This window comes from Ictidomys tridecemlineatus, chromosome 10 (assembly GCF_052094955.1).
Source record: "Ictidomys tridecemlineatus isolate mIctTri1 chromosome 10, mIctTri1.hap1, whole genome shotgun sequence".
NCBI lineage: Eukaryota > Metazoa > Chordata > Mammalia > Rodentia > Sciuridae > Ictidomys > Ictidomys tridecemlineatus.
In genome coordinates this window covers 125,865,721-125,881,345 of record NC_135486.1, presented here as the reverse complement: position 1 = coordinate 125,881,345, position 15,625 = coordinate 125,865,721, and the positions used below count along the sequence as shown (strand labels likewise).

Below are 15,625 nucleotides of genomic sequence, written 5' to 3'. Positions count from 1 at the left end.
ACCCCACAGAAATTGATCTGAACTCAGAATCTGTCACCGAGGTTTTTCCAAGTGTCCCTCATCGGAATGTCATCCACAGACTTAATTAACAGCCATTGATAAAATTATGGCCTGGGATAGGACAAGGACAGAGCCCCACGCGCCCCCCTTCCCGGGAAGAGTAATCTGGACGCCTGGGTAGGATGATTAATTGGCCGAGGTCCTGTAACAGCAAGTCCTTGTGGCTTGATTACAACAACCACGTTAGCGACCACACAGTGGGCGTCGTCGACCAAGGGACAGACACCGAGGAGCCATTTTTCATTTGTTCCTTTTATTTCTTAGAGCAGCTCCGCAGGGCATTCGTAGTACTGAGGACTTGGTTAAAAAAATAAACTCGACCTGGCGGCAGCGGCAGGAGGACAGGGGACTTCATCATGAAGCTCTGAGAGGGAGCGTGGCCGATTCCGAGAAGCCCAGGGCAAGGACGCATCGGGTGGCGGGAGCCCTCCTGGTCCCGGGCCCCAGGAGGCGCCTCTCAGTTCTTCCCGTGGCCCTCTGCTCCCGTGTCACTCTTCCTCCTTGGTACAAACGCGCTCTCCAGAGACTCTCTCCCCCGAGCTGTGTCTCCAGCCCTTTTTATTTTACTTTATTAATTATTTTTGACACTGGGTCTCATTAACTCGCTGAGGCTGGCTTTAGGCTTGGGATCCTCCTGCCTCGGCCTCCTGAGTCCCTGGCATTACCAGCTGGTGTCACCGCCCCAGCCCCGCTTTCTCTTTTTCTCAGTTCACCTGGCAGAGAAGAGTCCCCCCAGTGACTCCTAAATTCACTTCCCCCTTCCAAGAGAGTAGCCAGACCCTCCCCAGATCTGTGAATCCAAACTCTCCTGGGTCTGGTCCAGCCAGCCATGGCCGGTGGCAGGGTCTGTCTGGACCTGACTCCCAGGACTCAGTGCTGTGACCTGCTGGCTCACAGGACAGGGTGACCCAGAGGGTAGCTGCACGTTGACAAGTGGAAGTGAGGCCCCAGGCGCGCAGCCTGGGTGGCAGGAGCCGGGCTTGATGCCCCTGGGTCTCTGCGGCAGCTCGGTGAGCGTCCCGCCCAGGCTGGCTCCGCTGTGTGTCACTGAGGACTGGCCACTGACTCAGGCGAGGGGCCCACCGTGTGTCGCACCACAGCTCAGCCCCTGGCCGGGGTGCGGAGGTCCTTGGTACTTCTTTCTGGACCACTCAGTTGACGCCGTGTCTCCAAAGCCACGTTTCCCGGAGGGACTCTGGAGTCCTGGAGAGCTGGGGTCGGGTTCTGGCTCCGCTGTCACTTCCCCCTGGACGACTCCCCGTGCGGCGGGAGTAGCAGACGGGTCCCTGGGGCTGGCGTGGCCGGGGACTCCATGGCACAGGCATGCGAGCGCGTGCGTTCATGAACTTGGGGGTGTCTTCAGGGACCTGCGGTGCCCTGGGCTGGCCCAGGCCTGGAGACCGTCCGTGGGCCCCTCAGAGCCTCACCGTCCTGAGCTCCATGTCCTCGGGGTTGGAGGCCGAGTCTCAGCAAAGAAGAAAGGCATGAGCGCGTCAGGGACCACAGAGAGGCAGGTGGGGGCCGGCAGGGCCTGGGGAAGGCGCCCTGTGAGCTGGGGAAGGGGCAGTGGTGCTGGGGGCAGGACCTGTGGGCTGGAGCCGGGAACTGGGCTGGCTTGTGAGAGACAGGACGGTCACGGTCAGGTCACACGGGCCTGCAGCCATCTGTCAGGGTGAGGGCTTTTGCTGGGGTGAGGGGAGCCACCCTGAAAGTGAAACCTGCAGCTTCTCACAGGCTGTGCTCCGGGGTGGAGAGCGGCTGCAGGGCACCAGGCCCTGGGAGCCTGAAGAGGTGCTGGTGGCTTGGCCTGGGGACAGCAGCAGGGCTGCCGAGAAGGGGCAGGTCCCAGCCCTGGACGGTCAGCCTGTTGGGGTGGGAGGGGCGCGTCTGGGAGAGGAATGGAGGCCCCGGAGGACCTCAGGTTTGGGTCTGAGGACCAGAAAGATGGCTGTTGCGCATGCAGGTTTGGGGATCGTCCCGAGTGGTGTCAGCTCACAGGTCCTCGCCGGCAGGGGTGGGGGGGCCTGCAGTGGGGAGGAGCCCCTGAGGCGGAGTCTGGCGGGGGGTGAGTCACTGAGGACAGTGTCCCTCTTTCTTTTTGGCACCGGCGTTACTGAGAGCTGGGACCTGGCCTTGGATGCCATTCAGTGACGAGGACGTGGTTGAGAAACAGGAAAAGGTTTCCTTGGTTGGCTCGCAAAAGAGAAGCACGGGGACTCCTGTCCCAGGGGGTTTAAGAGGTGACGTGAGCCTTCACTCCGGTGCTCTCCGTCTGGCTAACCCGGGAGACAGTCAGTCTGAGACCTTCTGGGGCCGTCCCCACGTCTGGGTGACTTCCTCCTGCAGTGGGGGGCCGTGCTCCTGGACAGGAAGCTCTGCCCAGGTGGGAGGAGAGGCCATCCTGTGTCCCTGGGCTGGAGAGAAGGAGAGAGGAAGAGAGAGAACCTGGCCATTTAGACAGAGTCCCAAGGGCAGAGCAGCAAGGCTCTGTTCAAAGCATGAAGTGGACACCGTTCCCCCGGGACTGGACCCAGAGGCTCTTGACCACCGTCCCCCGTGCCCAGCCCTTTTAATGTGTGGGTTTTGTCTTTGAGGCAGGGTCTCGCTAAGACGCTCAGGGCCTTGCTGAAATGCTGAGGCTGGTCTTGGACTTGAGATCCTCCTGCCTCAGCCTCCTGGTGGCTGGGAGCACAGGTGGGCACTGGGCCTGGCCTGACTGTTTTCCTTTTCTGAGAAGAGAGGGGGAGGGAGGGTCGGGAAAGGTGATTACCTGTGGGATAATAGTGAGAACGGCTTCCTTGAAAATAAAACCATTTCTAGTCCCTTCTGCTCATCCCTGTCTTTCCCTACCTCCTTCTCTCCCCAACCCCTGGCCTGGGGTAACCATTGCCACTGGAGAAGCCTGGCCTGCCACCTTCTAGACCTTTCTTTGTGTATGTACATTCCTGAGTGTCCACACACCTGGAGCTCGCGGCATGGCGCTCCCTGGGAGCCCAGAAGCCACGAGGCCGAGGCAGGGGCCTCACAAGTTCCAGGCCGGCCTCAGCACTCAGGGGGCCTCAGGAACACAGGGGACTGTGTCAAATCAAAAACCAGAGGGGCTGGGAGTGTGACTCAGGTACAGAGCGCTGGTGCAGGTCCCAGGACTGCAAAGAATAAACGTGGCGTCTGGGGAGCTGGGGGCTGCTGAACCTTGGTGTCCCGAGTCACCATGTGCAGCGGCTTTCTGACCTGCCGTCCCGGGGCTGCGGTCTTGACCTGGTGTCCGCCGGCTCTCTTAATCCTTGATCTGTCGGAAGGAGGGCTGGGTGGCCTCCAGGTCAGGTCCAGGGCTGGCCAGCTCCACTCCCCAGGCTGGAGGCGAGGCAGAGCCTCAGGGCGGGAGAAGGGCTGTCAGCCCCAAGCCTGGAAGCAGAGCTGGACAGTCCCCAGCTGGAGACGTGGGGCGTCCACCTGACACGTTGTCCCTTCTCCTTGGGCACCGTGTGGCTTTCTCTGGGTGGGCTCCAGGGCATGGGCCGGGTCTGGGTACATGGAGGCCGGATGCTGCTGCTTGTTGTTTTGTTGGTTTTTCTTGTTTTAGTTCATCTGCCGCAGGCTCCCGACCTGCCCCTGGGCGTGCTGGCCCAGCCCTGGGCGCTGCAGGCTGGAGGGAGCAGGAGGAGGCCAGGAGGCCAGAGCTTGTGGCCGCTCTGGGAGGAGCGGGCCACCCTGGGCTGAGGAGGTCCCAGCCTCCCTCCCTCCTAGGCGCAGCCGGCCACCCTCCCGCACTCTGCACGCCTGGCCCCCGTCCCCTCCCCGCAGCCCCTGTCCCCTCCCGCAGCCCCGTCCCAGGCCTCCTCGCCAGCCTCGCCGGCTCCTAGTCTCTGTGACAAACACACCAGTAGCTCCCGCAGGGACTCCTCTGTCACCACCCCCTCATTCCCTGGCGACGTCCTGGATCCTGCCTTCTGCCTCCAGCCTGGTGCCACTCCTCGTCTGCCACCGTGGCAACGCTTTCAAGGGCTGGTGCACAGCCCAGGTGTGACTGTCATAGCCCAGCCGCCTGCGCTGAGTGTCCCCCACAGGCCCCCACCAGCCAGAGCGAAGGCTCAGCGCCCTTCACGGCAAAGGGAAGTGGGGATCCTTCCCAGATCCAGAGCCTCACTCTGTCCCTGCGGGATGTCCGGCGGGCATCCCCTCTGGTGTCAGTGGTTCCTGGAGCGCAGGGACACTGGGGCCACCTGCGTTCAACCTGCCCCATGATCTGGAACAACTAAGTGTTCTGACCGGCATCGTCCTGGGCGCCAGCGTCACGGAGCCCGTCTTCTCGGCCTCTGAGCAATTTCTACCCACGTGGCGGGCCTCATCCATCTCATTTTTTTCACATTTTTATTGGTACGTAATCCGCATAACAAAATGCCCCGTTTTAAAGTGCAGCCAGTGTGTATGGGTGGTGCTGCCATCGCCACCATGGCCACCAGCTGATTGAGAGCGGGCACCTCTCTCCAGGGGGACCTGGACCGAGGGCGGGTCCTCCCCCCTCCCCCTCCTTCCCTGGTAACCACCCCCCCCACTTCCGTCTCTGGATTGGCGGGTTCTAGACATCTCCTATGAATGAGTCCTACAGCCTGTGCCTTCAGCGGCTGGCCTCTGTCACTTCGTATCATGTTGCCGAGGCTTGTCCCTGTTGGAGCCTGGACGCTGCCTCATTCCTTCCTGGGGCTGCTGGGGTTGGGGTGGTGGCCCCACTAACACTCCCCCTCCAGGGGAGCAGCCCCCGAGTCGGGTGTGAGGGAGCCGTCCTTGTGGAGGGACCCTGTGATCCGCTCAGGAGCAGCTTTGCCACCTGAGAGGAGGGTGTCATGAAGCTTCCTGGTTCCTCTCTCTGCGGGGTCTGCTGGCAGGGTCACTCGCTTTCCCTCTTGCCACCATGAGACCCTCGCCAGCAGCTGAGCAGAGGCGGGGGTCACTCTCCTGGGTCTCTGGAACCATGAGCCAGATACATGTCTTCTCTGTAAATTACCCAGGCTCAGGTATTTTGTTATAGCAACAGAAAAGGAGCTAAGATGAGGCCCGGAGAATATTTCATTTGGTTTAGTCGTTTTTTGTAGCTGTGGCCAAAATACCTAACAGGAGCCCCTCAGAGGAGGGGAGGGCAGTCCGTGGCCAGCCAGTGCCATTCCTCTGGCCCGAGGTGAGGCAGCACGTCTCGGAGCACCTCCTGGCTGGAACCTGCAGCCAGGCAAGGAGGGGGAGGAATGGAGCCCCCGGTGGCCAGGGAAGGGGTGGCACAGGGGCGTCACGCTACCTGGCACCTCTCAACTCTAAGAGCAGCGTTGTCTTGTGTGGAAAATAACGGGACTCGTTTTTGAGCATAAAGCCAATTTGGGGCCCCAGAACTCTGCTGTGCCCCCCGGACCAGGAGTGAGGCTCCCTGTCACTGCGCAGGTGGGGCTGGCCCTCCCTGGGCTGAAGCCGACCTGCCGGGTCCCTCCTCCACCCCCACCCCAGCACCCCCACCCCAGCCCCGAGGGGCTCCGGGTCCCCTGGAGCTGTTCCCTGACACCGCCCTCCCTCCTGCAGCCCCTCCCCGTACCCAGTCTCCTGCGGAGCCCTTCCTAACCAGGCCCCCGCAGAGCCACCTCCCTGCCAGGCACCACCTGCGTGCACCTCCACGGTGCCTGCTGCGCTGCGTTGGAGCAGCTGCGTCCATGTTTCCTCGCCAGGTTCTGAGAGCAGGATTTAGCCTCCCTCCGTTCATCCCTCCTGCCCCTTCCCTCCTCCCCACGGTTACCTCATGGCTCCTCCTGAGCGCCAGGGCTGCCGCGACCCACGGGGCAGTGCGGGAGTGTGCGCCTGCCTGCCCACGTGCGTCCAGCATCCTGAGGGGGACAGGGAAAACACAGGTGCTTTAGAGAAGCCCGGGTAAGGGCCGAGGACTGGGGTCACGGGGTACCTAGTCAGAAGAGGCCCCGAGAGAGGACAGGGGACAAACAAGCTCAGCCTCGCAGAGGGGACGCTCCAGGCAGGGAGACAGCAAGGGCACCCACTGAAGAGGCTTCTGCAGCCGTGGCCCAGCGCCCGCCCTGCAGGAGCCCAGGGGCATCTGCAGGAGGCACAGGAGGAGGCCCCTGGTTCTTTCCCCTTGAGGGCCTGGGGGCTCGGGGGTGCCTGTGCTGGGCGGGAGGCCCTCTCCCCTGGAAGGAAAGGTCCCGGTGCAGATGGAAACAGACTAGGGGGACTTCACCCTGCGGCCCCTCGTCCTGGCAGGCCCAGGGCTGTCCTGCAGGACTCGGAGGCTCTGCCAGCAGAGGCTGCTCTGAAGCTGCCCAGGGTGTGGGTCCTTCCTCCTTAGGGGGCAGAGGCTGTGTGTGGCAGCCCCACCCCCGCACACTGTCCTTGGGGACTGTCCTTGCCTCAGCCTCCTGCCACAGGCCCTTTGCAGTGCTTCTCCAGCCCTCGGTCCTTCTTGACTCAGGACTCACCTGAGACCTGGGTGAGATGACGCCAGTTCTGCCAAACCCTCCAGTAGCTTCTAGGTGGCCTCCGTGTAAGGCCAAAGGCCTCCCACCGAGCTGCAGGGGCGCCAGAGGCTGGGCAGGCCAGCCCCCCGCCCCAGCCCTCCAGGCCCTGCCTCTGGAGCTCTGCGACAGCTTCTCTGGCCTCCACACCCTTCCCCAGTGACACTGAGGGTGCCCCCCCCCCCGGCCTGGGCGCTGTCGCTCCTGGCTCCCCCAGATGCCCTCGGGAGAGAGATCACCTCCTCCTGGCTCTCAGGTGCCCCTTGAATGCGCCCTTGCCAAGGAGGCCTCCTGAGCCACTGGCAAGTGGATCCTGTCCCCTGCCACCCCCATGTCCCTGCCTGCCTGTCTCCATGGCACCCATCTCCAGCTGCCACCCTGTGGGTCTGACTTTGTAAAGTCACCTGGTTGTTCCAGTAGGATGTGGCCTCCATGTGCCACTGCTGTGTCCGCAGCACCTTAGATCGGTGCCCGTGCAGGGGCCGCGCTCGGGAAGCGTGGGAGCCTCTCCCAGCTGTGCTCTGGGCCCCTGGACCCAGCACAGACTTGGGGTGTGAGTGAGGAGGGGCCAGTGTCGGTTTGCACACCCCCCGTGCCTCGGAGGTGGCTCCGTAAACATCTCCTATTTCAGTGGCTCCGTATTTACATCTGCAGCTACCTTTGGTTTATGGCGAGCACTAATGATTTCCATTTATAGCGTTAGTATAAAGTTTCCTGTTTAGAGTAAGCTCCTTCAGGAATTCACAAACCTGTATTCACCAGCCAAGAAGATGATTTACAATGCACAATGCAATTTTATTAGAAAACTTTTCTGACAATAAAAAATGCTAATTATTTCCTATCAGTTATATTTTAAAAATGATTCCTGAGATAGCCGAGGGGGAAACATTTTTTAAAAATACAGTGTACTGTGACCTGGAGTCCAGGAGGAAATCCAGGATTTGAGATGTGCATGGAGAATCTCTAAACCCTGAACTAAGGAGAAAACCTCACGGGATGTATTGTGTTGGTAGCGATGAATAGTAGTACACAGCAGGAGAGGTGATAATGAGTGTAAGTCTAAGATTTTCCAAAAATAACCCAGCCTCTGCCCTTGGTTACCCATCTGGCAGTACACAGCCGTGATATTTCCTTTGGACGCCCACTCCGGGCGCCCACTCCGGGCTGTGAGGTGTTTTGTTTGTTCCACCTCCAGGGGGCAGTATCAGCCACTGCTTTAGGGCTTCATGGTGGGGCTTCTGTTTGGGACACGGGCATATTGAATGCAGAGTATTTATCGTTCCTTCTTTGTGGATGGAAGCAAGTCTGATAGGTTAGCAAATACAAAATCTTTTTGCATTCAACCAAGATACACGAGGGACTTAACAACACAGCCCTGGGATATACAGAGTCGCTGGGAAAGCGGTTGCACGCTGGTGGGTTTTGAAGAAAAAGTGGGAGCTTTACACTATAAGATCTATTTGAGTCATCTTTTGTTGTGGGCATGGGGCCATTAAGAACATCTATTGTGCCTGCCTGGCACCATGGTGCACACCTGTAATCCCAGGGGCTTGGGAGGCTGAGGCAGGAGGATCACTAGTTCAAGCCCAGCCTCAGCAACTTAGTGAGACCCCATCTCAAGATTAAAAATAAAAAATGGACTGGGATGTTGCTCAGTGGTTAAGCACCCCTGGGTTCCAGCTCCGGTACAAAAAACCAAAAAAATTGTGAGCCAGGCCCTGGAGCTCACACCTATAATCCCAGTGACTTGGGAGTCTGAGGCAGGAGGATTCAAGGCCAGCCTCAGGAACTTAGTGAGGCCCTAAGCAATTTAGCAAGACCCTGTCTCTAAATAGAAATAAAAGGACTAGGGAGGGGCAGGATGGTGGCTCAGTGGTGGATCTCCCCTGCCTCCTATGCGTGCGGCCCTGGGTTCAATCCTCAGCACCGCATAAAAGTAAATAAAGGCATGGTGTCCATCTACAACTAAAAAGTACCTTTTTAAGAAAGGGCTAGGGTGCAGGATGTGGCTCAGTGGTTAAGTACCCCTGGATTCAATCCCCAGTACCCAGGAAAAATAAAAAGAACCTTCTTTCTGGGCCAAGGGTGTGCTCAGCAGTGCAGCTCGGCCTGGCCTGTGCAGGCTCTGGGTTCTGTCTCTAGCACCGCAAACAAACAAACGAACAAACAAAAATCATGGGACTGGAGCTAGAGCTGGAGCTGAGCGGGACAGCACTTGCCAGTGTGTACGAGGCCCCAGGTCTGATCCCCAGCATGCCGCAGAACAAAAGAGGCTTCCTTAGGGTATCATTCAGTCCTAAAGGCTCCCCTGAGCTGTTGGCCCGCACTGGCTCCGCAGACCCTTCGCTGTGTGCCACCATCCGCCACCGTCCCCACCAGCACCTGCGGCTCCAGGCAAACCCGGTCTCTGTGCAGGGACTGGCCAGGCTTGAAGGAGGGAGGGATCTGGGCATTTTCCTGGGAGGAGAGCATTCCAGGCGGAGGGAAGGGGGGTCAGGAGCCCTGAGCTGGGGGCAGGTGGGTGTTACGGTCCTGGAGCCCGGGCGGGGGAGTGTGTCAGAGGTGGGAGCAGAGGCTCAGTGCTGTCGGCTGGGCCTTGTCCTGGTGAGGAGCCCACGTGAGATACGAGCAAAGGGACAGTGTGATTCCACTCACCTCCATCAGGTCCCCAGCTGTGCCTGGGAGCAGCCTGCAGGGATGAGGGCAGCCTCGAAAGGCCCACGGGGGGGGGGGGTGGCCCAGCCTGGGAGAGCAGATGGGGAAGAAGCAGTCCAACTTGGGGTACAGTGGTTCCCCGTTATCTGAAGTTTTCTTCCTGTGGTTTCAATCATCTGCAGTCAGCTACAGTCCAAAAATATTAAATGGAAAATTGCAGAAATGAACAATAAGTTTCAAATCACATGCCATTCAGAGTAGCAGGATTAAACCCCATGCCCCCGCTCCCTCCTGCCTGGAACGTCCATCTTTCCTCTGTGCAGTGTGTCCACACTGTGTGCGCTGCCTGCCCGTTGGAGCCTCAGAAGCCATCTGGTTATCTGATGGGCTCTGACAGCACCGCACACTCGTCTTCAGATAGTCCTTGTTTTATCTAATAAAGGTCCCAAAGTGCAAGAGCAGCGATGCTAACAAAGAAAAGATGTAAAGCTCTGTCTGTCCAGGGCTCAGTACTGTGTTCCACGACACTGGGGATACCGCTAACGCGCCACCCAACCCGATCAACGGCTACGCCGCGTGGCCTCTGCATGCGCAAATGTCCACTAGGCCAGAGCTCTTGCTGACCTATTTGCAAGCCAGGAATTTAGCTCAGTGGTAGAGCAGAGCCTTGTGGGCATGGGGCCCTGGTTGACAGGACAGGATTGGGTACAATAGAGCAGGGCAGGGCAGGGGAGGGCAGGGCAGGGCAGGATAAGAGAACTGGTCACCTATGTACACAGCAAGCACCTGATAAATGTCCATGGAAGACAGTGAGATGAACTGGGCCCTCTGCAGGGAGGTGACGCCTTTGCTGATGGCTTAGGTTTTCCTACCTTCATTCTATAAGCAAGGAACTAAAGCCTCAGCAAAATGCAGCGCCCTGCGAGGGAGGTGGAGCTGAGCCCCACCGGGCGCGAGGCGATGGTGAACTATGTCAGGCACGGAAAGGGTTAGAGGGGCCTGGCCTGGCCCATGGAAAGTGCTTCATCAACTCCAGCCACGGTGAAGCCCAGCCTCCCCTTGCACTGTCCCTCCCCCATGCTGCAGGCTGCCCTCCAGGAACCTGTGATCCAAGCTGGGAATTAAGAAGAAGAACCAGAGCCAGTGCAGTGGCCCCCGCCTCTAATCCCAGCCACTCTAGAGGCTGAGGCCTGAGGATCACAAGTTCAAGGCCAGCCTCAGCAACTTAGTGAGGCCCTAAGCAACTTACTGAGATCCTGTTTCAAAATAAAAAAATACAATAAAAAATAAAAAAAGAAGGGCTGGGATGTGGCTCAGTGGTTGGGCACCTCTGGTTCAACTCCCGGAACCAAAAAATTAAAAGTAAATAGAAATAAATTTTAAAAAGGGAGAAAAACAAGAAGGAAAAGGATCCTAAACTGCTTTCATTTTTATTCTAGTTGATTCAATTGCAGCCCTGTGAGGTAGACAGTGTGAAGTCGATGGGACTAATGAGGGGTCATGGCGAGAACTTTATAAGTGATGGGTGCTTTACTAAGTCCTCCTCCACTCTACATTTAACCCTGTCTTAGTCTGACTTCTGTTGCTATAGTGGAATACCTGTGTCTGGGTAATGTATAAAGAAAAGAAACTTATTTGGCTTCTGGTTCTGGAGCATGGGAATCCAAAGGGCATGGCCACAGCTCCCGGCAAGGAACAGCAGAACATGGTGGACAGTGGAGTGGGGGGCTGGGATGTGGCTCAGCGGCAGAGCTCTTGCCTCATACACACGCCGTGGGTTTGGCCCTCAGCCCAGGAGCCAGGAGGAAGAGAATAGAACACGGTAGAAAGCAGAAGGGCAAGCACGTGCCTGGGAGAAAGCCACAGATCCTAGGGACAGCCTGGCTGTGTGACTACCCACTTCACAGAAGCTGACCAGTCTCGGGAGAACGAGAGCGCCTCACTCCTGCAGCGTGGCCCACCCCAGCCTCACCCATCTCCGCAAGCAGGAGGAGCCCTCGGGACCCAGACACCTCTAGGGTCCCACCACCTCCCAGCGCTGTTACCCTGGGCCCAGGTATCAGCCTGAGCCGTGTGTTTCCAAACCGCAGCAGGCAGGTCCCACGTCACCCTACTGTGTCGACAGAGAAGCGAGGTGGCCGCACTGTGACGTGGAGCTGTGCGAGCACTCGGAGCTCATGTTCCCCAGGCCAGCTCAGAGACCAGCTGACCGGGTGGTGGTCAGAAGAAGAGCAAGGGGTCACGCTGGCTAGTGCGGGCCTCGCTCCTCTAAGTGTGGTCCCCAGGCCAGACCAGGAACTCATCTGAGCTGTGGCCTTGAGCCCCTCCCAGGCCCGCGGAGTCGGATCCACAGGCCCAGGTGCTCTGTCACATCAGCATTCGAGAAGCAGCAAGGCTGGCTGGCTGGCCTTGTCCCTCCCGTCTTCCTGATGACATCTCCCTCCTGGCGCAGGAGAGTGAGATGCTCACCCTGGCGGGTGGGGAGAGAGCCAGGCCAGCCCAGCTCAGACTTGGACTCTTTGAAGTCCCTATTTCTTCTAAAAATGCCATCAAATGTTTCATTCCGTTCCATAATGTATCCGCGGTCATTTCGGTGTTTCAAAATGGTCATGTAAATTGCGGTGGAGGGATCTGTGTTCCGGGAAGACGCAAGGATGCATTTCCTTGTCCCCTAAATGGAGCAATAATGACCACTGCGAGAGTCGCCGTGGAGATCAGAGGAGACTCATGTCTATGGAAATGCCCCGTGAAGGGTCCTCGTCACACACGTCGTCCTTCCGGATGGCGCTGAGCCTTCTCCCCAGGGCCAGCGTCCTGCAGCCGCCGCTCCCGAGGGCTGAGGCCCCTGTGCCTTCCAAACACCCAGAGCCAGGGAGGACGGAGCAGCCTGGTGGGCACCTCAGGAGGCCAGAGAGGTCAGGGAGCCCGCAACGCCTGCCAGGTGTCTTTAGACGACTCTGTAACTGTCTTACGATGGCACGGTCCTGGTTGGCCAGGTTAGCTGGCAGGGCCCAGGGGGACTCAGGAGCCACAGACGTCAGGAGAGGAGGAGAGGGGGCCGCAGTGCGTCCTGCTCCCCGTGGCTCTGGAGAGAGGGGGTCAGGGGAGAGGCAGACAGGAAAGAGAAGCAGATGGCAGCGTCCAGGGCCCACAGCACGTGGGAGAAGTGAAGGCAGAGGGAGACAGACAGACACTGACCGTGCACAGCAGAGGTCAGGCAGAGGGCCACCAGAAGCAGCACTAAGGTCAGCAGTAAGTCCCCACAGTCCAGAGCCACCGAGGAGGAGGAGAGAAGAGCATTACACAGGGCGCCCCCACTTACAGGGGGCTACACCCCAATAAGTCCATCGAAGTTGAAAATACCATTATTGAAAACGCACTTAGGCTGGGCACGCTGGCGCTGACCCGGAATCCCAGCAGCTCAGGAGGCTGAGGCAGGAGGATCTCGAGTTCAAAGCCAGCCCCAGCAGTTTAGTGAGGCCCTAGCAACTTAATGAGACCCTGTCTCTAAATAAAATATTAAAAAGGGCAGGGGATGGGGCTCAGTGGTTAAGCCCCCCGGGGTTCAATCCCTGGTACCAAAAAGAAAGAAAAAGGAAATGCATCTGATACGCCTAACCCAGCGACCACCAGGACTTAGCCCGCCTGCCGTGAGCCTGCTGGGACGTGGAAACAGGCCTTCATCCGGGTGAGACGTCTCACCCCATCTATAAAACCTGGTTCCTCACCAGGTGCTGAGCGTCTCGAGGAATTCACTGACCACTGAACTGAAGTTGAGAGACGGAACAGTTGTGCATCGCTAAAGCCAAACCATCACAGGGTGGGGACCATCTGAGGTGGCCCCAGGTCCCCCTGAGGGAGGGTTCCTGTAGACTAATAGGGTTAAAACAGATTTGGGGACGATAAGAAGAGAACGGTGGAAATTCCTTTCTTTTTCTCCTTCCCCTGATGATGAGAAGGATTCCCACACAAACAAATGCCGTCTTTGCCAATTACAGAGATCTTGATCTCTGTCACTTGTGACCAACGCCAAGTTGACACTGCATGTTTAATCCATCTCTTGTCAAAAGTTATTTAAGAAGCAGCAAATCGCAAAGCTGTTTACAGATTATATGTTTGTAGTGTGACCTCCTTTTTGTTTACAAGAACGTGTGTGTGCGTGTGTGTGCGTGCGTGTGTGTGTATGTCTGTGTGTGTGTGTCTGTGTGTGTGTCTGTGTGTATGTCTGTGTGTGTGTGTCTGTGTGTGCGTGTGTGTGTGTCTGTGTGTGTGTGTCTGTGTGTCTGTGCGTGTGTGTGCAGACGTCTGTGTATGCTGTGAGCAAAGGAGAGCATCCAGAGGAATATCATCAAATGATAACCGAGGCTTGACTCGCGCATGCGTGTGTCCCTTGACATGTGTCTAGGTATCCCACATTAATCGTTCCTCCATAAAGCAGTGATAATTGTATCAGGGCTTGTCTCTGGTGGTCAGATCATGGTTCATTACTTAAAATCCGTAAGAGAGGACAGAGGCTCAGCTGGAGTTTTAAAGCCACGAATGTATGGTCCAGATCATTCTTCAGGCCTGGGTGGATCCAGGGACTCAAATGATGGCGTTAGGAACCTGTGTCTCTCTGTCTCTTGGATCTGCTGTCTTCTTAATTGGCTTTATTCTCAGGCTGTTCCAGTCCTGCACGTCACCTGCCCAATTCCCCAGGGGAAAGAGGGCAGCTCCTTCCTTAGGGATCATCAAAGTCCCAGGCGGACTTGGTCATTTCCACCCCTAAACCAGGACTCGGCTGTGGCCAAGGGCAGCTCCATGTTGATGGGCTTCTGAGCTGAGACCACGTGACCCAAGAGGAGCACAGAGAACTTCAGAGGCACGGAAGGAAGCAGGGGACCGAGTGGTTTCCCACAGAGCCCTGTCCCCACAAGCGGAGGTGCAGGTGGCCGCTGTCCCCTCACGGCCCTCGCTCTCAGGGCGTCTGTTTCTGTAGCGGCCACGGTGTGTGTGCTGAGCAGCTTCCTCCTGCAGTGGCCGGGAGAGCACGGGGTCCCCTTTGAGCAGCTGGTCCAGGTCCCTCGTCATGAGCACTGAGAGAAGAGACGGCTCAGGCCCGGGCGGGGCAGGCCTCTGACTTTAGAGGCACACGAGCAATGGACAGGAGCCAGCCCGGGAACTGCCCCCTTGGTCGACGGTGGAAGTTGCGCGTCGAAGGCCTCTGGGCCCTCAGACGGTCTCTGGGGCCCTGGGTCGCCCGAGCGACGCGCCCAGGGAGCCCGGCCTCTGCCTCTCAGCCTCTGCCTCTCGGCCTCCCAGGTGGTGCTGCAGCCAGCGCTGGTCTCAGTGAAGGCGTCCCTGCATTCCGCTGTCACACCGCTGTTTCTTCCTTTCAGGGTGACACTAAGGACATGGTGACAGACTTTGATGAGAGGCACGATGAGTATTTAATATTGCTCCAGCAGAGGAACCGGTAAGTGCAGCCGCCCCGCGGCCCTGGTCCAGCCACATAGAAACCGTTCAGGTTTGTCAGCGCACGCGGGTCTGTGTCAGCCGGGGGGGCCGCGTCCCCGCTCAGGGCTGGACTACCCCTGCAGCCCCAGCCCTGTCCCTCCCCTCGCTGGGGCCACTGCATCTTGTGACGGAGCCTGGGCAGCCTGCTGGGTGGGGGAGGGGGCTGCCGTGGGCCTCTGTTCTGGGGCCCGTGAGTCAGGAGAAGGCCGCAGGGTCTGTGCCACAGTCACCTCAGCAGCCCAGGCTGCCACCGCACAGGCTGTGACAGCCCGTGACACCTGAGCTGTGTTAGGTCAAGGAGGACTGGGTTCTGTCTGTGTTGAGGGCCAGTGGGGCCGAGGTTGACTCCTCGTTCTGCTTCCTGAGAAGCCTCTCAGGTCAAGGTCAGAGCGGGTGGTGGGCCTGAAGAGCTGTGGTGGCCTGCGCGTGTCCCCTCTTGGTCCCTCCGCAGAGGCCTGGGCCGGGCGGAGGTGAGGCTGACTGGAGGTGACAGTGGCACCGGGAGCTGTCCCACCCATGCGGCTCAGCTCAGGCCAACTGTCCTCTGTGGGGACACGGGCCACAGGGTCCAGGTCCTCCAGGTTTGCCAGAATCCGTGTGCAATCCCCTGGGCTTCAGGGGTTGGTGACGCGTCCACGTTACAGTGCCCACGGGAGAGTGCCCAGGCCAGTCGGGCCAGGAGGGCAGGGCACGTGGGCCTCTGTGCCCTGGGGGCGGGCAGGGGAGGCCGGGAGGCTGTCCTCCTGCGGGTGGCTCTAGGTCTCGTGGGGCTGGCTGGACTCCGGTGTGTGTCACCAGGACCCCTGTGGCGCGCTGTGTGGAGCAAGTTCTCGTGGCACGGGGGAGCCCCTGCGTCCTAGTTTGGCGTCCAGTCAGAGCCCTGTCTCTATGGCAGCGCCCGCCCTCGCACC

General features: G+C 58.8%; 1 protein-coding gene and 1 long non-coding RNA gene across 2 annotated transcripts in view; one reads left to right on the top strand and one right to left on the bottom strand.

Annotated features, from left to right (window-relative positions):
• The window catches only part of Katnip (katanin interacting protein), a 139,157-nt gene that overhangs the window by 30,369 nt on the left and 93,163 nt on the right, over positions 1-15,625 (top strand). The window contains exon 3 of the mRNA XM_078024169.1: positions 14,597-14,673. Within this exon, the coding sequence (XP_077880295.1) occupies positions 14,597-14,673 (77 nt within the window). The remainder of the gene's footprint in view (positions 1-14,596; positions 14,674-15,625) is intronic.
• Positions 294-3,792, bottom strand: LOC144367514 (uncharacterized). Its single transcript, XR_013426973.1, has 2 exons — positions 3,292-3,792; positions 294-2,474 (listed from the first exon to the last, which is right to left on the bottom strand). It is a non-coding gene; the product is annotated as an uncharacterized LOC144367514 (long non-coding RNA).